General features: G+C 42.0%; 1 protein-coding gene across 7 annotated transcripts in view; it reads right to left on the reverse strand.

Moving 5' to 3' along the window:
- The window catches only part of ctnnd2a (catenin (cadherin-associated protein), delta 2a), a 228,907-nt gene that overhangs the window by 56,279 nt on the left and 146,719 nt on the right, over positions 1-25,909 (reverse strand). For all 7 annotated transcript variants that reach the window (XM_060862327.1, XM_060862326.1, XM_060862324.1 and 4 more), the window contains 2 exons: positions 13,192-13,324; positions 5,499-5,712 (listed from right to left, as the gene is read on the reverse strand). In XM_060862327.1, coding sequence (XP_060718310.1) covers positions 5,499-5,712; positions 13,192-13,324 — 347 coding nt within the window. The remainder of the gene's footprint in view (positions 1-5,498; positions 5,713-13,191; positions 13,325-25,909) is intronic.

The raw sequence follows: 25,909 nt of genomic DNA on the forward strand, positions 1-25,909 counted from the left end.
CAGCTTGCCGCTTTACGGCGGCCATGTTTTATTAAGCGCACATGCTAACACTCATCCTGTTGCACAACATTTTGTTGTTGACTTTTATTGCCTTATTCAGGAAACGGATCGCAGGAGAGAGAAACGAGGGCTTGAGTTTGTCATGAATAAAGCTGTTAAGTGATTCGTTTAGAAAAGTCTGGATTCTATGAAGCTTTCTTTCAAGCGAACAACGAGCACAAATTCGACAAGGTCACAAATCAAGAACGTTTAGAATGAGTCATCATTTTGATTCATTCTGAAAAGATGAATAAGAACAGTGAAGGACTTATATCCAGGGAAAAGGACAGATGTGGGTGGAGGACATGAATCCTTCATTCAACAACAATGAAACTTCTCTTTAAGGATCACCTGATGTCGTATGGTTCCACAAAGAACCTTTAACAGTTTCCTCATAGAACAAACTGTTAAACTCTTAAGTGGTCTAGACCTGAATTTTAAGGGATTCTTTAAGGGGTATGGAGATGTTTGTGTGATTTAAAGTTTCTACAAAAGATCTACTTTGGTGCCTTCTACTGTATGAATGGGTTATACATGGAACTTTAAAGGGTTCTCCTATAACAACAAACCATGGAAGACAAAGCGTTCTGATCATTTCACCCCTTTTAATGAACAGTTCAAGGGTTCTACCACAAAAACAAACTGTGGAACGCTTCATTTAAAAGAAAAATAATATAATACTCACTCCGTCCAGGGTGTATCCTGCCTTGATGCCCGATGACGCCTGAGATAGGCACAGGCTCCCTGTGACCCGAGGTAGTTCGGATAAGCGGTAGAAGATGAATGAATGAATGAATGAATGAATGAATGAATATAATACTCAAGGGCTGTGGACTCAAAAGGAAGTTGCTGGTTCTTGGCAAGATTTCCAAAGTGCTTCTACAGTTCTGTCTGGTTTCTACGGTTCAGGCTACCTCTAGATTATCCATAACTCAACTTTCCACTACTTTTCTCAGCTTTCTAAAATGGTTCTACTCATAAAAGCACAACATCTACTTTAGTGTTCTACATAAAAAGTTCTCCAAAAGGGAAATTGTTTAAAATTTAACAAGAGATTTTTAAGAAACGGTTTAAGAGAATTGTTCTTTCGATGTTTAATGGTTCTAGTTTCTGAAAGAGACGCTCTGAACCTTTAAAGATGACCAAGTCGGACAATAAAAAATAAACGTCAAGGTTTTGGGATTTTAACTGTACTGGTTTCTCATTGGATTCTTTGGATGATTACTTGTTCTTTCTTTCCTTAATAAATTTCTCTTGCAGCTGATTTTAAAAAGGATTTATCATTTGGTACAGGGGTCTAAAAAAAGGGTTGAAGAATGGTTCCCCTTGGAAGCTGCTGCAAACCTCCACAGAGTTACGCAGTGAAGCAGGACTCTGTTTGCTTGGCTCAGAGTAATCAGACGCTTGCTGGTTCGACTCCACGGAGCTGCAGTCTTCAGTTTCACAACACAGTAATGATCCGTATCCGGAGCCAAGCGATCCTCCGTGCCAAAGTGTTCGGCTGCTTCTCGAGGGATTTTCATCTGTCTGAGTTTCTCACCAGCTTCCTTCCTGAAGTGTGGACTAATATTCCATCTGCTCTGCGTGGCCACTGTGTATCAATTAATACATGACTCATACAAAAAGACACACACAACTCAGAGAAACGCAAACCCTTAAGGTGCTGCGGTTTTTCTTTTGAAACCGAGTGTTTGATCTGAGATTAGGATGTGAGGCCAAGGGATCCTCGTGTGGTGAATTACACTCTCTCTCTCTCTCTCTCTCTCACTCTCAGTCATCTTCTACCGCTTATCCGAACTACCTCGGGTCACGGGGAGCCTGTGCCTATCTCAGGCGTCATCGGGCATCAAGGCAGGATACACCCTGGACGGAGTGCCAACCCATCACAGGGCACACACACACACACACACACACACACACACACACTCATTCACTCACGCACTCACACACTACGGACAATTTTCCAGAGATGCCAATCAACCTACCATGCATGTCTTTGGACCGGGGGAGGAAACCGGAGTACCCGGAGGAAACCCCCGAGGCATGGGGAGAACATGCAAACTCCACACACACAAGGTGGAGGCGGGAATCGAACCCCCAACCCTGGAGGTGTGAAGCAAACGTGCTAACCACTATGCCACTGTGCCCCCCTGGTGAATTACAGATGCAGTAAAATGAGGCAGCACACAAGTTTGGATGCTCGGCGTGTGCTTTAACGATGTCCACTGTAGGCATCCAGACATGTGCAGATAGGGGCATAAGAGTAATATCCGTAATCCTAATCCTAATCCCAAGCTGTGCTGAGAATGAGGCAAAGCAAACGATCAGCTCTCGTTTACTCCTCTTAAAAAGGAACCCGGCTCTGATCAGCCTCTACAGCAGAACCAGAACCACCGCCAACCCAGAACATCTCAGGAACCTTTCTCCATCTAATAGTTCCTAAATTCGTGCGGCTCTACAAAGGCAGGCCAAGCGTAACTCCGATTCACTGTCTTATTAGAGGCAGTGAGGATGAGAATCCTCTGGGTCTCCGGACGGCTGATTAAACAGTGACAGCGGCCACTCTAAGTACGCTGTGCAGCATGGAGTTTAATTTATATGGTAATCTGCATTTAGCGGGCCAGCAGCAGGCTTCCGTGGCGTAGCAACATCCACCCGCTATCTGCTATAAAGCTCTCCATTTCCGCTAATAGCCACAGTGGCTTCAGAAACATGTCTGGAAAATGTACAGCATTATTAAACATGTAGTTGGATAAAGTTTTCCTTTTCTGTATGTGAAAGATAAAGAGAGGAACTAGACCGATGCTGCCCTGTATCCTCTATAGCTAGCAAAAGGTTGGGACTAGATAGATGATAATATACTGATAAGGTTTAGGACTAATTCAGGGGGGGTGTAATCTTATTCGGAAAGGTCCAATGTTGATCTAGGTATTAATTCTAACCAATCAAAAGCCTCACCTGGTTCTATTATAAGACCGGACATCTCAGGGCTGGTTCGCTTCTTCCATAGTTTCTACTTGGCATATTCTTTAATAGGAAATATCTGCTGTAGGGTTCTGTATAGAACCTTTAAAGGTTTCTTCCGGAGAGACAAACTCTAAAACACTTTAGTACTCTTTATAACTAGAGTATAATCCTTATGGGGGTCACGGTGGCTTAGTGGTTAGCACGTTCGCCTCACACCTCCAGGGTTGGGGGTTCGATTCCCGCCTCCACCTTGTGTGTGTGGAGTTTGCATGTTCTCCCCGTGCCTCGGGGGTTTCCTCCGGGTACTCTGGTTTCCTCCCCCGGGCCAAAGACATGCATGGTAGGTTGATTGGCATCTCTGGAAAATTGTCCATAGTGTGTGAGTGCTTGAGTGAATGAGAGTGTGTGTGTGCCCTGTGATGGGTTGGCACTCCGTCCAGGGTGAATCCTGCCTTGATGCCCGATGACGCCTGAGATGGCTCCCGAGGTAGTTCGGATAAGCGGTAGAAGATGAATGAATGAATATAATCCTTATTCATTCATCTTCAGTTACACCTTCTTCTGGTCAGAGTCATGGTGGGAATAGACCCCACACCCTGGGTGGAACCCTGGCACATTGCAGGTCACACCTTCACTCACTCATTCAGACCTTGGGGCAGTTTGCAGAGACAATCCACATCCTGGCATGTTTTTGGAATGGAATCCCAAAGGAAAGGATATGATATGATATGATAGGAAAGGATAGGAAAGGTTTCTAAAATGGTTCTACTTGTAAACATCTTAGTTTTGTTTTAAGATTCTACCTATAAATGGAATAACCGGAGAAGTATTTTTAACCTAAAAGATTGTTTACTGAGAAGAGTTCTTTGTATGTTTAATGGTTCTCCTTTAAGGGTTTCCAAGAGGGACAATACAAATAAACATGACATCATTTTGGATTTTAATTATACCAGTTTCTCATGGTTTCTTTGGAAGGTCAAATGTTCTTGATTTGAAAGGTTAACTGTTCTGGGACTGGTTTTGGTTTTGAGATTTGGGGGAACAGACTTGGGGGTGTTTAGTGGCTTCTGATGGGTTAATTCAGTAATAAAATATCCTACAGAAGCCTCCATGTTTTGTCCATTTCATTCATTCATTCATTCATTCATTCATTCATTCATTCATCTTCTACCGCTTATCCGAACTACCTCGGGTCACGTGGAGCCTGTGCCTATCTCAGGCGTCATCGGGCATCAAGGCAGGATACACCCTGGACGGAGTGCCAACCCATCGCAGGGCACACACACACTCTCATTCACTAACGCAATCACACACTACGGACAATTTTCCAGAGATGCCAATCAACCTACCATGCATGTCTTTGGACTGGGGGAGGAAACCGGAGTACCCGGAGGAAACCCCCGAGGCACGGGGAGAACATGCAAACTCCACACACACAAGGTGGAGGAGGAATCGAACCCCCAACCCTGGAGGTGTGAGGTGAACGTGCTAACCACTAAGACACCGTGACCCCCTTGTCCATTTCAATGCCCTAATTTTTTTTAATTAGTTCCAAACCCATCATCTTGGGTTGTACTTGTTCATGTCCATACGGTTTGAGTTACACTTCTTCACTCAGCAGACACCGATAGATAAGTTTTACTGTATTGATGAGATATCCCATGACTCCGGTTATTTCAATAACTCCCATCATTCTTTGCTGTAATCTTAAACCGACCTGTAACCTACAGGGTTTCACCCTGGCAACCCACACAGTAAGAGACGATCGATAAGCTCATCATCTCTCTGTGTTCTTCAGAGAAGCACACGAGGACCAATCTAACCCAAGAAGACTGGATGGATAAGTTTCTGAAGCACTTTTGCTAAACACTTGTCAGTTCATTGGTGGATAAATTATGCAGTAACAGAGTTAATTTACCCTCAAGTGGGAACCCAGACTTGTTGGACGTGTCATTAGACAGCGAGTTTAGAGATTATTAAAAGACGTCACGTCCGAGTCAGAAGAAGGAAACTCAACGAGGTTTGAAGATGATGTTAGATTAAAAATAGTTACAATTTTAGAGTAAAAAGTGAAAACTCAAGCGAAGACACACAAGATGCTTTATCTACACACACATCCTGAAGATATGCACTTCCTTAAAGGCTGCCCAGAGTCTCATCTGTCCTTCAGAAGATAACCTGAATAATGGAGATTTGTTTCTAAGACCTGCTGCTGATGTTCTAGGGTCATTCCAGGACTCCTGTGGCCAATTCAAACCAGATCTCATTCAGTCTTGCACTAAAATTCATTTCATTTCAATCCAAACCATCGAGACACACGTCACTTTCAGCCTTGAGCAGAGTGTTTGTGCAGTATGACGATCATTTACCTGCAACATGGTCACATAAAATACCCAGTAGTGCAGATCAGTCCAGACAGTACAAGCTAAGCAATGTGAATAATTCCATACAATAAGAAGAATTAAATTTGTACACCATAGTCCAGGTCTTACCAGTAACCAGCTCACGGATGTCCACGTCTGAGGTTTTCCTCAGTAGACGCACCAACGCTGGGATCCCACCGCAGTTCTTCAGAGCAATCTTGTTGTCATCGTTAGCTTTCCCATAGACGAGGTTTCTCAGAGCTCCGCAGGCGCTCCGGTGAACTTCTGCCATCCGATGATCCAGTAGGTCCACCAGCAAGGGGATCCCACCCTGCCTCCGGATCTGAGGAACACACAGAACACACTCTTCTCAATCCTGGTGCTTGTGCCGTGCTGTTTAATGGTCAGCTTTAGTGTCTGACGTCAAACATCACTAATCTGAGATTAAAGCGGTTTAAATCAATTACAACTATTATGTGTTTAATCCATTAAGATTAATTTATTTTCAAGTTTAAAGTATTGTAATTATTTTGTTTCTAAGGAGAAATGTTGTGAAGTCAGTTAGTGACATAGCAAAAAGACAGATGTTATAATGTTCTATGGATAATTAAAACCAATTAATATTAACAAAATAGTTAAATTAAAAACTAATTAAAAAAGAAAGAAAGAAAGAAAGATTGCTGTTGATTTGAATGATTTTCTAAAAAAAAGTGTGTCCTTTGATTTGTATCTAATGACATTAGATAGAATAATTTGTGCTAATTATTTTTCATAAATAGCATATTCATTCATTCATTCATTCATTCATTCATTCATTCATTTTCTACCGCTTATCCGAACTACCTCGGGTCACGGGGAGCCTGTGCCTATCTCAGGCGTCATCGGGCATCAAGGCAGGATACACCCTGGACGGAGTGCCAACCCATCACAGGGCACACACACACACTCTCATTCACTCACGCAATCACACACTACGGACAATTTTCCAGAGATGTCAATCAACCTACCATGCATGTCTTTGGACCGGGGGAGGAAACCGGAGTACCCGGAGGAAACCCCCGAGGCACGGGGAGAACATGCAAACTCCACACACACAAGGTGGAGGTGGGAATCGAACCCCAACCCTGGAGGTGTGAGGTGAACGTGCTAACCACTAAGCCACTGTGCCCCCTACTAGCATATTAATAATAATAAATTTTAATAAAAAGTTTGAAACGATAGAAATAAGGACAATAAGGCAGGAATTAAACGCCATTTAAACTGATACTTAAAATAAAAATTGAATAATATGTTTTCAGTAAATATTTATCTGTGTATAATTTCATTATATTATTTATCAATAAAATATCTATTCTCAAAAAATGAGAATTTCTTTGACACGATTGCAGCTACACAATGTATTAAAAATTCACAATGAATGAACTAAATTAGATTAGTAACGATTAATGTCTTTAATGTAATGTCAGTCAGAATTAAAATTCTAAAGACAAATCAAACTAAATGTTAAATGTAGAGGAAACACTTTAATAACCAGAAGCAGAACCCTGTCACGAACCAGATGCATCCAGGATCAGCATCTGAATCATCCTTGTGAGAGGAAACAGCGTGACTAAGTCTCAGTCAACGGCGTCTTTGTGTTCTGCATCAATCAATTAAAGCAAGCCAAGTTCATTAAAGAGGCGGCTACGGAGTGCCAAGTGTGCCCGAGAGAACGCCGTCCAAATCACAATGACTGACACCTAACTCCTACTTTCTCACTTGTTTACTCTCTTCGGGCCTCCGCGGCTTCCTGAAACGAGCGAATAAACAAGAGCGACACGTCCTACGGTTCTCGCAGCACTTCAGCGTTTCTCTTCTCGCTTATGTTAATATACGTCAAGAGCACTCGCCGTATGCTTCCAGGAGCTAAAGCAAAGCGTTCGAGAGGCTGAGAGGAAGGAATGTGTGCGTGTGTTTACTGTGGAGTTTCGGAAAGTGGTCTTAAAGAAAGAGGTCATTAGCGCTCTAATGGCGTCGGATGATGGTTGGTGTTTATGAAGGCTTCATAATGAAACCTGATCATCTGTTTCTTTAGGAGAATAAAAAACAATTATCCCAAAATCAAAAACTGACTGGGGGTCACGGTGTCTTAGTGGTTAGCACGTTCGCCTCACACCTCCAGGGTCGGGGTTCGATTCCCACCTCCACCTTGTGTGTGTGGAGTTTGCATGTTCTCCCCGTGCCTCGGGGGTTTCCTCCGGGTACTCCGGTTTCCTCCCCCGGTCCAAAGACATGCATGGTAGGTTGATTGGCATCTCTGGAAAATTGTCCGTAGTGTGTGATTGCGTGAGTGAATGAGAGTGTGTGTGTGTGTGTGCCCTGTGATGGGTTGGCACTCCGTCCAGGGTGTATCCTGCCTTGATGCCCGATGACGCCTGAGATAGGCACAGGCTCCCCGTGACCCGAGGTAGTTCGGATAAGTGGTAGAAGATGAATGAATGAATGAATGAATGAATCAAAAACTGACTAAATACGTAAACCATAAAAAGAAGGCGTTTTCTTTTCAGAGAAATCTGGTCGCAGGTCTGTTTTTATTTTTCCGCAGCAACGTCTCAGTGAGGGTTCGGTGATGATGAAATCAGGCTTCATGACCTTACAAGCTTCCATACGTATTTGCTACAACTACAGGAAGTTTACAGCTCCTTAGCTTGAGCTTCTCTTTGGAGTTGGTGCAGTTGCCATGGTGAGGCAGGAATACCCTAAAAACACACATTTACACCGAGGAGCAACTAAGTGTCAACAGTGGAAGGTGGGAGGAAAACAGACGATCCAAAGGAAGCCCTTACAGACAGACAGGACGGTGAGCTCCAGCTCCAGGAGACAGAATAACATTATTATCTCCATCATGATGGATGTTTATTTTTCTTTGCTGCAGAATTGTGAGGATTTTGTTTCTTTACACCCAATCCATCCCTCATTGGGAGACAAAACTCGAGGCCACTGTGAGCTTTAAAAGTAATCTGATTTCATCCAATTAGCATGTATAAGGAGACAAAGGGTTGTCTAGAACTCAGCCACACGTCGAGCGCCACTTCAGAGAGAGGAAAAGAAGGTCTTTGTGCAGTCTATTAGGAACCTAGGAAAGTGTCAGCGTCATGATGAATCTCCAGGATCGCCGACTGAGCAACGGATGAGTTTAAAACAGGAGAAATACAAAGCCAAACTAAAGCAGCCTGACTGTAAGAGTGAAAACGAGCCTCTGATTCCGCTGCGTTCCGCCGAGAGCGTGGCCGAGACTCTGGCAGACGTTTTGTTTCGGTGAATTCACTTTAATGCGGCCGTTTAATGAAATGAATATAATAAAAGTTGACGAATGCACGGACTGGATGAATCGCAGACGCCGAGGCGTTCAATTAAAGACACAGAAGCTCTTCCGGCTCGATTCAGAATCACACACACACACACACACACACGCACACACACACGAAAGGCAATCGACGGATTAGATTTCCTGCCAAAAATGGCTGATGAAGCTAAACTTAAAGCCAGACAGAGACGAAGCGAGAGATGGAGAGGAAGTAAAGACCCCCTGCTTTAAACAATGCTCGTCTATAGCACAGGATCAGGTGTCTCCTCTTTTACTTACCAGGTATCTGACCATAAAGGTCACGAGTATCAACACCAAGGTCGTGTACGTAGTTAATATGTTCATATGAACATTTCATTGTTCGGATTACGTTATCGATGTCGTACTAGCACTGAAGAACATCTCATCGCGGAAACCTTCACCATATGAACCTTTTTTACTCCATTTACCTTGAACAGAACCTGGAACAAGCACAAATTGCATTTAGATCATTATTCTTTTAGATAATTAATCTATGCACGGCCTTCGGCGGCGCCGTGGCATACACAGGTTTGTCGTACATACTAACACAGGAGGCGCTAAGAACCCGAGGCCACGCCACGCCACGCCGGCGAACCCCGGCGGGTGTCGTATAGCAGGCAGGATGTGGAGAACAGCGTCCCCACGTTGCCTCTGAACGGTCCTCAGTGGAGCGATGAAGCGGCGTGTCATTTTTCACCATCCGCTGGAGTAATGCGAACGCACCTGTGTAAGCGTGCATTCTGGGAAATGAATGGCAGTCGTGAAATAACCTGTCCAGAGCTCCACAACCATCTGCTGTGATGCTGTCACATGTAATTAACTCTGCTATTCCACCACCTGCCCACACACACACACACACACACACACACACCATGCCACGACACGCAACAGCTGCTGCAAACATATTATGACTCCATTTCTATATTTATATCATTGTGTGTTATTACTGTTTCTTCCGCTGTTTTATTTTCTGTACGCAACCCCTGAACACACCGAACGCAAGAAAACTTTAATGCGAGGGAAAGCGAGACCAAATCAAACGCCGCATACATCAAGGCGAAAAAGCAGAACGGGTGAGACGTTAATTACAGACGTAATGACTCGCATTTTTATCGATTTAGTTGTATTGCACGGCAATTACGAAACAATACAACACTCTGCTGATTCAGCAAATCTAAACCTGAATATATTACATTCCAAACTCTCCAAAAAAAAAAAAGGCTTTGTTTCAAAATGCATCCTGTTTCAAAACCCTGCAGCAGTAATGTAATAAATGTTCAGTCAGTTCTGTTCACCACAATGCGTTTTATAACTTTATTTAATAAAAAATAAAAATAGAATCTGATATTACTATTAACAAAACTATAAATAAATCTGGGTAATGAAGTAGAGACTGCGCTTTGTTCTGCTCCAGTAATTACGCTACATTACTGCAGAACCGTTCACATGGGGAACCGAAGCTACGTTAGAGTAAATAAAACCCAGATGAGAAAGCAGCAGAATACAGAATCTGTGTTCATGTCTCTATCTATAGAACCGTGTAGAACTATGTATAGAGAACCAGATAGATATGTGAATAAAGAAACAAATAGAACTGGGTCTATAGAACCGGAGAGAACCGTGTCTGTGGAACCGGGTATAACTGTGTCTGTGGAACCTTATAGAACTGTGTATATACAATCAAATATAACTGTGTCTGTGGAACCAGGTATAACTGTGTCTGTGGAACCAGGTATAACTGTGTCTGTGGAACCAGATAGAACCGTGTCTGTGGAACCTTATAAAACTGTGTATATACAACCAAATATAACCGTGTCTGTGGAACCAGGTATAACTGTGTCTGTGGAACCAGGTATAACTGTGTCTGTGGAACCAGGTAGAACCGTGTCTGTGGAACCTTATAAAACTGTGTATATACAACCAAATATAACTGTGTCTAAAGAACCAAATAAATCATTGTCTGTGGAACCAGATAGAACTCTGTCTGTGGAACCGGGTACAACCGTGTCTGTGAAACCTTACAGAACTGTGTATATACAACCAAATATAACTGTGTCTAAAGAACCAGATAGAACCGTGTCTGTGGAACCGGGCTAAACCGGAATAAACTTAGTTCTGGACATTTTGGAAAGTTGAGTCTGAAGCTCTGATCAAGAGAAGATTCATTTCACTGTATCTGATCTGTAAAAACACGACCCTGGCTGTCACATGACCTGAAACAGGCTTTGGTGGAGACCAGAAGGTCAGGATCGAGAACTGATTAGAGTTGGTTCAAATCTCACCAAACTGTTTTTGTATCATTTTAAATACAGTCAGGAAACAAACTGCTTCTGTAGTGATTCTGCTGATCTCAAGACTATGACATCATTAACACCTTCTTCTTCTTCTTCTTCTTCTTCTTCTTCTTCTTCTTGTTTTCCAGAGCTAACCTTCATTAATAAATCTTTGCAAGCCACTCAGGTTTTTCAAGCAGAAAGGTTCTGCATCTTCTAAAATTGCTAAACAAATCAGAGCAAACAGAATTTTGTCAGCTTAATGAATACGACAGCACAGAGGAACGATGCTAGCGGCGCTCACTGGAAACTGAACAAATTTATTTTTTATTTTTTTCCATTAAACAACATTCAGAGGTTCGTCTGCTGCTCTCTGTGGCTCCTTTAGTTTTTATTTTTTTTTCATTCCTTTGGATTTGTTCCCTGGAATTTAATTTCCTTCAGCCTCCTTTAAGCCTCTGAGACACAATTACTCAGCTGCTTCATGTGGAATGGCTGTCAATACGTCGTCGTTTCCTTTTAATATTTGTCTGGCTGTACAAAAAAAACCTTTTTAAAATAATGACAAGTTACGATTGGGAAATCCAGCCATGGAGATCAAATTTCAATAAGGAGCTGATTTATCTGCTGTAAGAATTAATTTTGTAGAACAATGGAGGTCAATACGGCGAATGAAGAGTTCCCGCAGGATGGTGCAGGGTTCAAGAGCTCGTGTAATTTACAAAAGCTTCAAGTCAAAGGTGTTCCACAACATATTTGAATTAATGTTCCTTAAAGAACATTAAAAAATGTCCAAGCTGATTTACACTGAGCTTAATCAAACCCCGAGGATGGTTCTCTCCTGTACACACTTTGGCCCTGATTTATTAAAGATTCATGACTTTAAAAACTCCTACAACACTAAAAACACTGCCGAAAATACCTGTGCTGACTTACCAACAGTGTTACTGGGATATTGTGAAAAAAAAAACACACACATTTGTGTCTTTCTCTTTAATAAATAGCAGATTTGGTTTGTTTTTGTCTAAGAGAGGGTCAATGAATCAAATAGATTGATTCAGCCATTAAAGTGTGATTTACAGGTAAGAAATATGGAGAAACTACAGTATATATAAAAAATTTTCTGAACAGCCTCTTAAGTCTTTAATCTATCTGTATGTACAGTACATGGTGAAGCGTGATGGTGGTGGTATCATATTAAGAGAATTCCTGGGCCGGGAAACTAGTCTTAGTTGAAGGTAAGATGGAATCTCTCTCTCTCACTCATTTTCTACCGCTTATACCTCGGGTCACGGGGATCTCAGGCGTCATCGGGCATCAAGGCAGGATACACCCTGGACGGAGTGCCAACCCATCACAGGGCACACACACTCTCATTCACTCACACAATCACACACTACGGACAATTTTCCAGAGATGCCAATCAACCTACCATGCATGTCTTTGGACCAGGGGAGGAAACCGGAGTACCCGGAGGAAACCCCCGAGGCACGGGGAGAACATGCAAACTCCACACACACAAGGCGGAGGCGGGAATCGAACCCCCAACCCTGGAGGTGTGAGGCGAACGTGCTAACCACTAAGCCACCGTGCCCCCTGGTAAGATGGACTAAGACAAAAATAACCGGCTGAAGCCCAGACCCCAATCTGATTTAGAAGCTGTGACAAGACATAAAATTGCTGCAGGCTAATAACAATTTTATCCAGGAAAAATGGGCAAAGATATTACAATCCAGATGTGCAAAACTGATAGAGACACAAAACTGATAGATTCCAGATGATTGCAGCTACACTCGATGGTTCGACCAATTATTGAGACATGGGGTAAATACTTACGCAATACCACAGATATATATATATATATATATATATATATATATATATATATATATATATATATATATATATATATATATATACATATATATATATCTACATCTTGCCCTTGCTGCTTATTGCACTTCTGGTTAGATGCCAAACTCCATTCTGTCGGTTAGTACATGTGTAATGACAATAAAGTTGAATCTAATCTAATCGAATATATTATAGCCCCACCCACTGACTGATGAACAGCTAAGTTCCTGCTCATCAGGAAGATTATAAAAGCTCATCATTTCGCTCAGCCCTCTCAGGAAGTATAAAGACCCATTAAATGTTGAAAAAAAGGATGCATTTATTTTACCTCTGCTTTAATCTTGTTGTCCCCAAAGCACAGATGCTGCAGGTAGGCGGCAGCGTTGGACTGAACCGAGGGGAACTGATGCTGCAACATCTGGATGACCTCAGGTAGCTCGGGGTCTCGCCAACCAAATTCCCTACAGAGAGAGAGAGAGAGAGAGAGGGAGAGAGAGAGAGAGAGAGAGAGAGAGAGAGAGAGAGAGAGAGAGAGAGAGAGAGATTAAATAGGTGTCAAATGTGACATTTACTTCCACAACTCCTAAAAGTCATCATAATTGAAGCCATAGAAAATGCTCAGGCCGTAAACATGCAAATGCTACTGAAAGGCATTGAGAAGTCAGAAATAAGAGAGTAAGTGCAGAATAAACAGGTTGGTCAGCCTCACACACGTCTCACACTGAATAACCACAAGGAAGGGAAAGTACCAAAACTATTAAAAATAATTGAAAGCTAATACTGATAATAATATGATTTCTGTTATTAGCATCACAGGTAACAATTATTTACTCGATATATACTTGATGTTGATCAAGTATATGTTTATGTAGATCTGTGTTATATAATAATATTATGATAAATAACACCAGTCCTGTGGTGCTGAAGGTAAACGTTATTCAGGTGAAAGTGGTGTACCACAGGGCTCGATTTTAGGGCCACTGTAACGTTAAAAAGTATCTAAAATCTTCCTCTGGTTAAAGCTTCATCCACTTTCTCCATTCTGGTGGATTATTAAAATATGAATTTACTTAAAATATCAATAATATGAAATCTGCTGACTCTGAAATCTTAAAGACAAATAATGCAAAATTTCTGATTTTACCTTTTGGTAGATTTCATATTTTTGGCATATTTTCATCATTAGTACTTACCTCTTAATCTCACACCTAAGTTTATACTATACATTAATTTATATTTAATATAAATTAATATACATTAATTTATATTAAATAAAAAAAACAAACAAATATTTTGAGACTGACTTTGGGAATTATTTAATTCAATGGTTATTATAACCATGTCATGTTATTATAACTTTTCAAATTAAGATTTTTATGTTAAAAGCCTTTTTTTTTTTACTGCGATTTAGTGAAGATTTTTAATCTTTATCTTTATTTAATTTATTTAAAACAATTAACATCTACATATGACATAGTCTTTACTCTGTGACATTTGAAAGTATTAAAATATTAATAAAATGAAGTGCTTTCACAATTATAAGAAGCCAAAAATCTGAATTTTATCCTTATGGTTAATGTTACGATGCTCTTGAGAACCGTATTTCCACATAAAATGCAGCTCTCCATCACAAAGCAATACATCTCATGAATCTTTCATCAGGTAGCAGTACATATCTGATAGTTACTCAGGGAACCAGGAGTTAAATACAGAAAGGATGCAGTCGTAAAGCCCAGACAGATTCCCCGAGGCAGATAAAGATCAGTCAGCTCTTACAGTCGAGGATCTGACTCTCTCAAGCCAGCGCCGATCACGCCGAGTGAAAACGATCTGTAAAAGATAAGGGCTGTGGCTGCTTGGTTAATTAAAGCTAGCGTGGATGGAGCAAGGCTCGGAAATTGAATGCCAATCATGATCATGCTAACACGGCATGTGTACACCGGAAGGGTGGGGGTGCAACTAACAAGCACTGCTGGGCAAAGTGATGTAAAATAGTCCAATGACACACTAACATGACAGAACCGGGACAGCTGGAGAACCAGGACAGCGTGTGGGTTTCTGTCCTGTTTACAGAAGGAAACGTACAGATGCAGGACCACAACAACGTAGATACTGCGGTTACAGAACAATCAGTAACGTATACAAGGTTATAAAAATAATGGATAATAAGAAAGGTTACACACACACACACACACACACACACACACACAGACACACACACAGACACACATACACACACACACACTAACTCACCATCTACCCCCCCCACAGACACATGCATAGACACGCACAAACACACACACACACAGACACACGCATAGACACACACACACACTAACTCGCCATCTACCCCCCCCACACACAGACACATGCATAGACACACACACACACACACCTTTTTAAACCAGTGTTATTTACATTTACTGCAGACTTTATTACATTTACTGCCATCAGGTCATCTCCGTGTGTATGTGTGTGTGTGTGTGTGTGTGTGTGTGTGTGTGTGTGTGTAATATAAATGTAAGGAGGCTGTAACTGTATGTGTCATTGCACATAAAGTCCAGGAACGGAGCTAATTCACCCTGTGCTCATCAATATTTCCAGTAAATAAGCCTCAGTCAGTAACTACAGACAAGCTTTAATTAAATCTAAATAAAATCTGAAACAACACAACGACAGTGTGTTTGAGATCCAGTCCAAGGTCAGATAAAGAGATGATGAGAGGACACGTGGATCTCGAAGTCTTAAGAGATCAGTGCTAGGTTGATGGAGATAGAAACTGAAGAGGTGTGTGTGTGTGTGTGTGTGTGTGTGTGTGTGTGTGTGTGTGTGGGTGTGTGAGAGAACCCTCAAGCCAGAAACTGCCCCACTAGCAGCTCACATCCTTTTCCTTTGTATTCAATGTCCTCAATTCTTAAAACACAACCAGAGAAAAGAAATGAAGCCACTAACATTAATTCACCCACGAATTTGTGACAAGAAAACAGAGATGTTTTTTCTTTCTTTACATGTCCTTGAAATGTTCATGTCCACCATTTTGTGTGTCTTAAACCTGATCGCTTTCTGTTCCTGTAGATTTCTGAGCCTCATGTTGTTTTTATTAGCGCTGTTAGACCAATGCGACCTGCTTGCTTTCTCTGGGTTGTGTTTCTTTTTTTCTTCAGAGATAAAAATGAGCATTTATTTTATTACAGTAATCTTGAACATCTCTTAATCTTGATTTGAACAGTTTCTAAAAGCTTTATCCTGAACCCAAAATAATCAGATTCTTAATGATCCTCAAATTTGATTTATTTTTTAATACATTTTTATTTTGAACTTTACTATTTTAGCCAAAGAGAAAAAAATCTCAATAATACACTTTACATCACTAACAACAACATAAACAACAACAAATTACATACTGTCTCTTGAACTGAATAAGTAATGAAGATGAAGGCAGGATGAAGATGAAGGCAGGATGAAGATGAAGACAGGATGAAGATGAAGGCAGGATGAAGATGAAGGCAGGATGAAGATGAAGACAGGATGAAGATGAAGGCAGGATGAAGATGAAGGCAGGATGCTGCTGTATGTATGTAAGTCAGCCCTCTCTACAATACCTCAGAGTGACCTGCTTGACGCACGTAAACACTCCTCTCCATCAGAACTGGTAACTACAGCGTCGTTAATCCTACAGACAAACATCCGGTACGGCGGTAAACGTGACCGTGGCGCAGCCTCACCGCATTATCTCACTCAAATACAACACTTATTATCACAGATAAGAACAGATTGGTATCAGATCAGACTTTTTTGCTGCTGCTGAAACCGTTTGCGACACCAAACACGTTCGTAAACACGCCTCCTTAATTAAATCATACGACCTTAAAACTGTGACAAGTTTATTAGCTCGTGATCTTTTATTAACCTCGAAGCACCTTCGTATTTAATTATCATGGATAGTGACACCGTTAAACGTCCTGAAGCTCGTGTGTGATTTCATTAATCCAGCTGTTGTGAGGAATTAAACAGATGTGTGCACGGGTTAAAGAAACGCGCTCGTGATTGAACGACGAGAGGAAGAGGAACACTCACTCACCCTCATTCATCTTCTACTGCTTATCCGAACTACCTCGGGTCACGGGGAGCCTGTGCCTATCTCAGGCGTCATCACAGGGCATCAAGGCAGGATACACCCTGGACGGAGTGCCAACCCATCACAGGGCACACACACACACACTCTCATTCACTCACACAATCACACACTACGGACAATTTTCCAGAGATGCCAATCAACCTACCATGCATGTCTTTGGACCGGGAGAGGAAACCGGAGTACCCGGAGGAAACCCCCGAGGCACGGGGAGAACATGCAAACTCCACACACAAAAGGTGGAGGTGGGAATCAAACCCACAACCAACCCAAGGCCAACCCCCCCCATACCCGGGCAGGAAGAAGCATCGTGACAGGAAAAAGAGAGGAAGGAAATGAAATACGGGGTTTGTTGGATTTAGAAGAATTAAATTTCCAGCGAAACTTTAAAGAACGCGTGAAAAAACATTTTCATGCCTGAAGAATTTCCACCTTAATAGCAGGAGATGATGAATAACGTCCTCATTTGTATTCACAAAAAAACGCCATTTAAGCCCAGAATGACCTTTTCTGCTGGAGAATGAAAAGTTTTCTGTGGAGAAAGTTTTTCAGTCGTCCGCAAGATTCTGGGCTCCGTTAATGAACTCAGGACGGATTTGTGAACTTCCTGAACATTGGATCAGAGTCTGATGACATCCAGCTCATCACTGAGACTTGGGGACTAAGGGGACAATGAGGCACTTCTGTAGAAATGAGGCATGTCAGGAACACACACATGTGATACACACAGGAACACACACACATGTGAAACACACAGGAACACACACATGTGAAACACACAGGAACACACACACACATGTGAAACACACAGGAACACACACACACATGAAACAGGCAGGAACACACATGAAACATGCAGGAACACACACACGTGTGAAACACGCAGGAACACACACACGTGTGAAACACACAGGAACACACACACACATGAAACAGGCAGGAACACACATGAAACATGCAGGAACACACACACGTGTGAAACACGCAGGAACACACACACGTGTGAAACACACAGGAACACACACACATGAAACACGTAGGAACACACGTGTGAAACACGCAGGAACACGTGTGAAACACGCAGGATCACACATGAAACACACAAGAACACACACACGCAGGAACACACACGTAAAACACACAAGAACACACACGTAAAAAAAATTATGAAATTTCAAGTTTTTAAAAAAACAAACAAAAAATACAGACATATGTATTGTATTGTATAAACTGTAATAAAATATTTTATGCACATGAACATGAATATTTCCTAGTTGTTTTTCATAATGTTTGTTTTTAAAGCATTTCTATTTATTTATTTTTTGATGTATTATTTATTTTTCTTTCTTTTCTCCTCAGACCCTGGCCTGTAGAACTCTCATTAGAGATGTGTTCACTTCCTCCTTCTTCCAGTCTGCTTTCACCATGAAACAGATCCTACAGCTCAGGTCTATTAATAACCTTCTCTGTGTTAGAGATCTCTAATAAAATCCTGACACATTCCTCCACCATCAAGAGCAGATCCGGTTCTGACTCTGACTCCAGCTTCAGCTCCGGGTTCAGCTCCGGTTATCTGCTCAGGTTATCTGCTCCAAACCCGTATCGTCATTAGGAAGCAGTCGAGCTGAAAATAGCTGCAGCTGCAACATTTCCATACGTGGGGGAAGACGCGGCTTCCAGCTCCCATGGGAACGGCATCACAATTAGATTAAAAAAGAGCGGTAATATCTTCAGTGACTGTTACATATAAACCTGATCAACATGCTCACACACACACACACACACACACACACACACACACACACACACACACACACACGCACACACAAACACACACGAACACTCACACACACACACTCACACAAACACACACAAACACACACGCACACACACACACACAAAAACACACACAAACACTCACCGACACACGCACACAAAAACACACACGAACACTCACACACACACACTCACACACACAAACACACACACACAAACACTCACACACACACACTCACACACACAAACACACACACAAACGCAAGCACACACAAACACACACACAAACACACACAAACATTTGCACACACACACACAAACACACGCAAGCACACACACATGCAAGCGCACAGACACACACACACAAGCAAGCACACACACACAAACACACACAAACACACACACACACACACACACAAACACACACACGCGCACACACGCACATGCATGCACACACAAACACACACACAGATGTGTGAACAGATACTAAATAATTAGCATGCGTGTGTTAGCTCTGACTTTTCTAATTAATATTAATACAGTTCAAACTGCTTAATAGATTTTTTTATTGAACACAATCTTTTATTTCTTGCTTTATTATCAATAACATGAGAAAAATATAACAAGCAAAAGCAACTTGAACTAAAGGTTTGATCATCTTGTGTCTTGTGGGCGTGGCCTGTTCTCCATAGAGAAAACACTTGTAAAACTAGTCGTTTTAAATAAAATAACTGATGTCAGTGTGTATATCGTGTGTGTGTGATTCTCGTGCTACGTGCGCGACTTCTCACCATGCTAGCTTCGTTCTCAGATTAGATTAGCAAAGCGAGCTAACTGTACCGGATACGGACGATCACGTGCACTCAGAGGACTTTGTGATGTCTCTGTAAATGTTTCCTAAGAGGCTGCAAATAACAAGAGAAGAAAAAATAAATAAATAAATATGCTTTGCTGCAGAAGGTAAAAGAGAACTTATTGTGTTGTGAGAGAGGAGCGGAAGGGAAATGGAGTGCTGCTGACAACAAGTCTTGTTAGTGAGTGAACATGAGGACATTTCTGGAAAATATTTCAGTGCAGATTTTCCATCGTCGCTGTTCTTTCTTTCTTTATTTATTTATTTTTATAATAAATGAATGTGTGCAAGCAGCCAAACAAAACGCACCAGAGAGTAAAATGGAAGGTGTTTCTCGGTCAGTGGGTTACACAGTGCTAAGTATTGAACACAACATGAGTCACATGCTACAAGCAGATCTCACACACACACACACACACACACACACACACACACACACACATGTCTGGTAAAGAGCCACAGGCTGATGATGTCACACTGCCGTATAAACACTAGTGATTTGTGAAGCTGTTGGCTGTAACACCTCTCGTTCTCGCTCCTCTCAGGCTGATTTGTTGTACTACAAAAAGAAGCTGAAACAGATGCTCACTCACTCCGGCACAGAAAACAATAGGGTGATAGAGAGGGAGAGAGTGGGGGGGTAGAGAGGGAGAGAGAGAGAGAGAGAGAGAGAGAGAGATAGAGAGAGAGGAAGAGAGAGGGAGGGACAGAGAGGGAGAGAGAGAGAACTTCAAACTTGCAGAGCATTAAAACAATAAACTTCTATTATTACTGATAAAAAATTACTGATACCATCATCACCACCTCCCCTCTCCTCCAGCATCATCACCACCTCCCCTCTCCTCCACCATCATCACCACCTCCCCTCTCCTCCAGCATCATCACCACCTCCCCTCTCCTCCACCATCATCACCACCTCCCCTCTCCTCCAGCATCATCACCACCTCCCCTCTCCTCCAGCATCATCACCACCTCCCCTCTCCTCCAGCATCATCACCACCTCCCCTCTCCTCCACCATCATCACCACCTCCCCTCTCCTCCACCATCATCACCACCACCTTCTCTCTGATGCTAATTTATCTCCCTGAATACCCTGTAATTTAGAACTCAGACAAGAAGGAAGCTAGTAAAGAAAAAAAGTTTCCAGATATTTGACCTTGATGTGACCTTGATGTGACCTTGATGTGACCTTGACCCTGACTGCACCATTTACTAAATGTGATAAGTGATTACATGATTGTACAAGCTAGTTCCAATCCTGAAGGTCCTGAACATGTGATGTATGATGGATGATAGCTGGTCAGTAATAAAGTGTAACCCGCTGACAGATTGTTTATTACTGTAGTTTGCTCCAGATCTTTAACATTTAACAAAAAAGCAGAGCTCTTTTTAAGTCTTCTTAAAATCTCTACTGAGTCTTATAGAGCTATTGTTCCTGAATCATATACCACACAGAGAGAGAGAGAGAGAGAGAGAGAGAGAGAGAGAGAGGCAGAGAGAGAGAGACAGAGACAGAGACAGAGACAGAGAGAGAGAGAGAGAGAGAGAGAGAGAGAGAGAGAGAGAGAGAGAGAGAGAGAGAGAGAGAGAGGGAGAGAGAGAGAGACAGAGACAGAGACAGAGAGAGAGAGAGAGAGAGAGAGGGAGAGAGAGAGAGGCAGAGAGAGACAGAGACAGAGTGAGAGAGAGAGAGAAAGAGAGAGCGGGAGAGAGAGAGAGTGGGAGAGAGAGGGAGAGAGAGGGAGAGAGAGAGAGAGAGAGAGAGAGAGGGAGAGAGAGGGAGAGAGTGAGAGCGAGATCGAGAGAGAGATAGAGACAGAGAGAGAGAGAGAGAGGGAGAGAGGAAGAGAGAGGGAGGGAGAGAGAGAGAGACAGAGACAGAGACAGAGACAGAGACAGAGAGAGAGAGGAAGGGAGAGAGAGAGAGAGAGAGAGAGAGAGAGAGAGAGAGAGAGAGAGAGAGAGAGAGAGAGGAGAGAGAGAGAGAGACAGAGACAGAAAGAGAGAGAGAGAGAGAGGAAGGGAGAGAGAGAGAGAGAGAGAGAGAGAGGAAGGGAGAGAGAGAGAGAGAGAGAGAGAAAGAGAGAGAGAGAGAGGGAGAGAGAGACAGAAAGAGAGGGAGAGAGGAAGTGAGAGAGAGAGAGAGAGAGAGAGAGAGAGAGAGAGAGATGAAGAATTCTGCTGAGATTCTGTTCTGTCGTTCTGTTGAAACGACAGAATATAAAGTACAGAATATAATCTCCATTCATATGCAAGATAAAGATCATCTAAAACCAGACTCTCTTTTCTTCTCTCTTCATTCTCAGCATTGAGGCTTTTATTGTTCATATTATCTGAATCCACGAAAGAAGGAAAAGGGGTGAAATCAGGCAAAGTGAGAAAAAAATCCCGTCACTTAAAAAAAAAAAAAACATAAAAAAACATAAAAAACATACAAAAGAACCAAGTTGTGACAAATCAATGATCGGTCATGAATACTGGACTGTGATTGGTCAGAAGGTGCGGCTCTGACATGCAAATCCATATGGTTTCTATAGCAACAATCCTTTATAATTATTATAATTGTTAATACATGTGTGTAATAAAGGAGGATCTTTATGAAAGGAGTCTCCAGTGTCAGCGCAATAAATAACCCTTCATACTTACGTAACGTAACGTAACAATAAATAGATAAAAAATCAAAAGTGCCGATCTGTAACAAATAAAAAGATCCAAGAGAAACGAAACTGTTATAAGAAAATTCAACGAGTGAGTGATGAGTCAAATGAATTCAACTCTCTGAACAGGTACGATCGAAAGAATCGATTAAGTGGCGTGGTTCAGATCCAGAAGATAAGATCCTGATACGGTGGCCGGGAAGTACAAAACAAATGAACAAATCAGACAGGTTGGTATAGTTTGTGAATGGAAACTTACCATCATCGGACGCGACACCTTTCATTCACCTGTATATCTTTAATGACAGGTGTCTTGTCCAATGATCGGTAAGTTTCCATTCACAAACTATACCTACCGCTTCCGGGTTGTCTGAATCTGAGCACGAAACACATTAACAAATCAGAAAACACAAGGACATTTCAGACAACCTGGAAGCGGTTGGTATAGTTTGTGATTGGACAAGACACCTGTCACTCAAGGTGTACATGAAGTTCAACAGTCTGCCGCAGGGAAAAGTTGGAATGGATGGATGGAATGGATTACTGTGGATTAATTCTGTTATTTTCTTATATTTAAACGGAGAACTTTACACATTACACATAAGATTCCAGGCCTGTATATCTTGAGTGACAGGTGTCTTGTCCAATGATCTGTAAGTTTCCATTCACAAACGATACACTACCGTTTCTGGGTTGTCTGACTTGTCGTTGTGTTTTGGGATTTGTTCATTTGTTTTGCACTTCTCGGTCACCGTATCCTGAGGATGTGTGTGAGTAGAAAATATGGTTGTGTTACAGGACGTGTGGTTAGTGATGCTTTTTATTTGTTCTAAGACATCAGATAAAAAAGAAGTGAACAACAAAGTGGCATGAATTTGAGTCAAAACGGTGTGTTTGAGTCGTCAAGCCCAGCTAACACGAGCACTTAACGGCATCTTCGCTCTGCAACACCGTGATTTCGGCCAAATTGCTGTTATTTGATGTTTATTCAGCGTTTGAAAATGCTAAAAAAAAAAAAACCCTCACACCATCCTAATCCATTTCTTTTCCTTGGCTTCTCTGGCTTTGCGTATTCCTCTGTGTGTGATGTCTCGGTGCTCGGCTGTACCTGACAGCTCCCAATTATATTTTCATGGTTTTCTGAGTGTTCCTCAGGGACCCCTTGTGGCTCCACTCGGCTTGTCCTCTCTCCCCGAGACGTTTCACACTCGGCGTCTGGTCACGGCAGGTTCTCTCGCTCCGCTCTCTTCTCCTCTGTCGTTTCTTCTCTGCTCTCTGCTGCTTCGTCACAATCTATTGCCTTTGTAGTGTTAAATGTAGTAAAACAGACGCAGTTTGTAATGATGAACTCTGAATATTTTCAGGCATCGTCTCACCTGAAGAGGCGTGATCGATATTAGAATTTCCTTTTAGTTCCCCAGCAACAGGAGCAGCAGCAGCCAAGAATCTACTTAAACCATTAAATCCAAATATATATATATATATATATATATATATATATATATATATATATATATATATATATATATATATATACACACACACACACACACACACACTCACTGGCCACTTTATTAGGTACACCTTACTAGTACCGGTGTGGTCTTCTTCTGCTGTAGCCCATCCGCCTTATGGTTCGACGTGTTGTGTGTTCAGAGATGCTCTTCTGCATACCTCGGTTGTAACGAGTGGTTATTTGAGTTACTGTTGCCTTTCTATCAGCTCGAACCAGTCTGGCCATTCTCCTCTGACCTCTGGCATCAACAAGGCATTCGCGCCCACAGAACTGCCCTCACTGGATATTTTCTCTTTTTCGGACCGTTCTCTGTAAACCCTAGAGATGGTTGTGCATGAAAATCCCAGTAGATCAGCAGTTTCTGAAATACTCAGACCAGCAACAACCGTGCCACGTTCAAAGTCACTTAAATCACCTTTCTTCTCCATTCTGACGCTCGGTTTGAACTGCAGCAGATCGTCTTGAACATGTCTACATGCCTAAATGCATTGAGTTGCTGCCATGTGATTGGCTGATTAGAAATTTGTGTTAACGAGCAGTTGGACAGGTGTACCTAACATTTTCTCTGTAAAAAAACCTACAATGTAAATGTAGCTTAGTGAAGTTAAACCCAGAGCCACTTTCCACCTCCATGAAAACTCTTTAAGTGCGTTGAGCCCCCAATATATATATTTATATATTTTGGTGCTAAAGCGAGCAGCAATTTAGACCTCAGATGGTTTTATTGATGACTTGAGACTGAATTAAAGTGTGTTACTGGAGGTGGTGTGAGAAGGTAATATGCCAAAGTGAGGCCGAGACGATCTTTAGCTCTGAATCACAAGCTGAGTCAATATCCATCAGGCCTAAGTGCGTTATCACTGACCAAACGATGTTAGTGTGTACGCTCTGTGTGTGTGTGTGTGTGTATGTGTGTTAAAATAATACTTACAGGCTGTTAGCATTAACTGTGTTCAGCGAGAGGTTTTTAGTCACAGGTCATGACAATAAATCATGATGTTGCTTTAAGACCTGATCCTTTATAGTTACATTTAAAGATTCAGATCATCCATGACACAAGATCTCACTCAGGTTAAAGCAGCTACCTTTACATTTCTGACATTTAGCAGACTCCTTTATCCAGAGCAGCCCAGCAGTGGCAGTTTTGTGGACCTGGGATTCAAACTCATGACCTTCGGATCAGTAGTCCAGCATTTTAACTACTAGGCTACCGCATTGCACATACCAGCTAGAACGATCCTTCTCTCACCAGCGTGAGAGTCTCTCACTTTAATCCCTCACTTAAAGAATAAAAACAAACCGTGGCTTGTTTCGGCTTCGACGCTGACTGTTACGCAGCACTGACACCGGACGCTCCTTACCTTCCCTATACATTGCATTAGGTAATAAAAATAATTCTGACCTCTATTACACAAAAAAAAACATCTTAAATATTTGCAAGTCCTCAATTACCTGTACAGGTCCATGCGAATGTGTTGTTGCCATAGAAACCATTACATCATAAGATAAACCTGTGATTTTTTTTTTAACTGCTGTTAGAGAGGATGAATCAACATCTTCTGTGGTCTCAACACATTTAGTGGACAAACTGACAGCTCTGACAGCAATTTCATTTCATTACTCATCACTCCAACACACACACACACACACACACACACACACACACACACACACACACGCATGACTCATCCGTATGTACAAGGATTCCTCCTGCAGGGGGTTTCAGAGTCAGTGCTGGTTTTAAAGACCTTAACACAGCGAGTCAGTGACCGAGCACGCACAAATCTCCACACTCCATAAACACAAGCCTTTTAAGATAAAAACAAATCTTCACTCTCTTTCAGGACGACTTTATTTACGAACCGATATGGAATAAGCCGTTCGAACAGACACAGAGGATTAAATAAAGAGGAAGGAAAAAAAAACACACACAAAAAAAGCTCAGAGGAAGTGAACGTGGAGGTGATGAGAGTCGTTTCTGACTCCAGCTCTCAGATTAATCCCATTAGATGTTGGTAAACAACAGCTCTCTCACAATCAGGCCTCAACTGTTCCACTTGCATGTTTAAGACGCAATCAACACTCTTGTGTTTCTCTGTTGTGGTGTG

This window comes from Tachysurus vachellii, chromosome 25, assembly GCF_030014155.1.
Source record: "Tachysurus vachellii isolate PV-2020 chromosome 25, HZAU_Pvac_v1, whole genome shotgun sequence".
Lineage (NCBI taxonomy): Eukaryota > Metazoa > Chordata > Actinopteri > Siluriformes > Bagridae > Tachysurus > Tachysurus vachellii.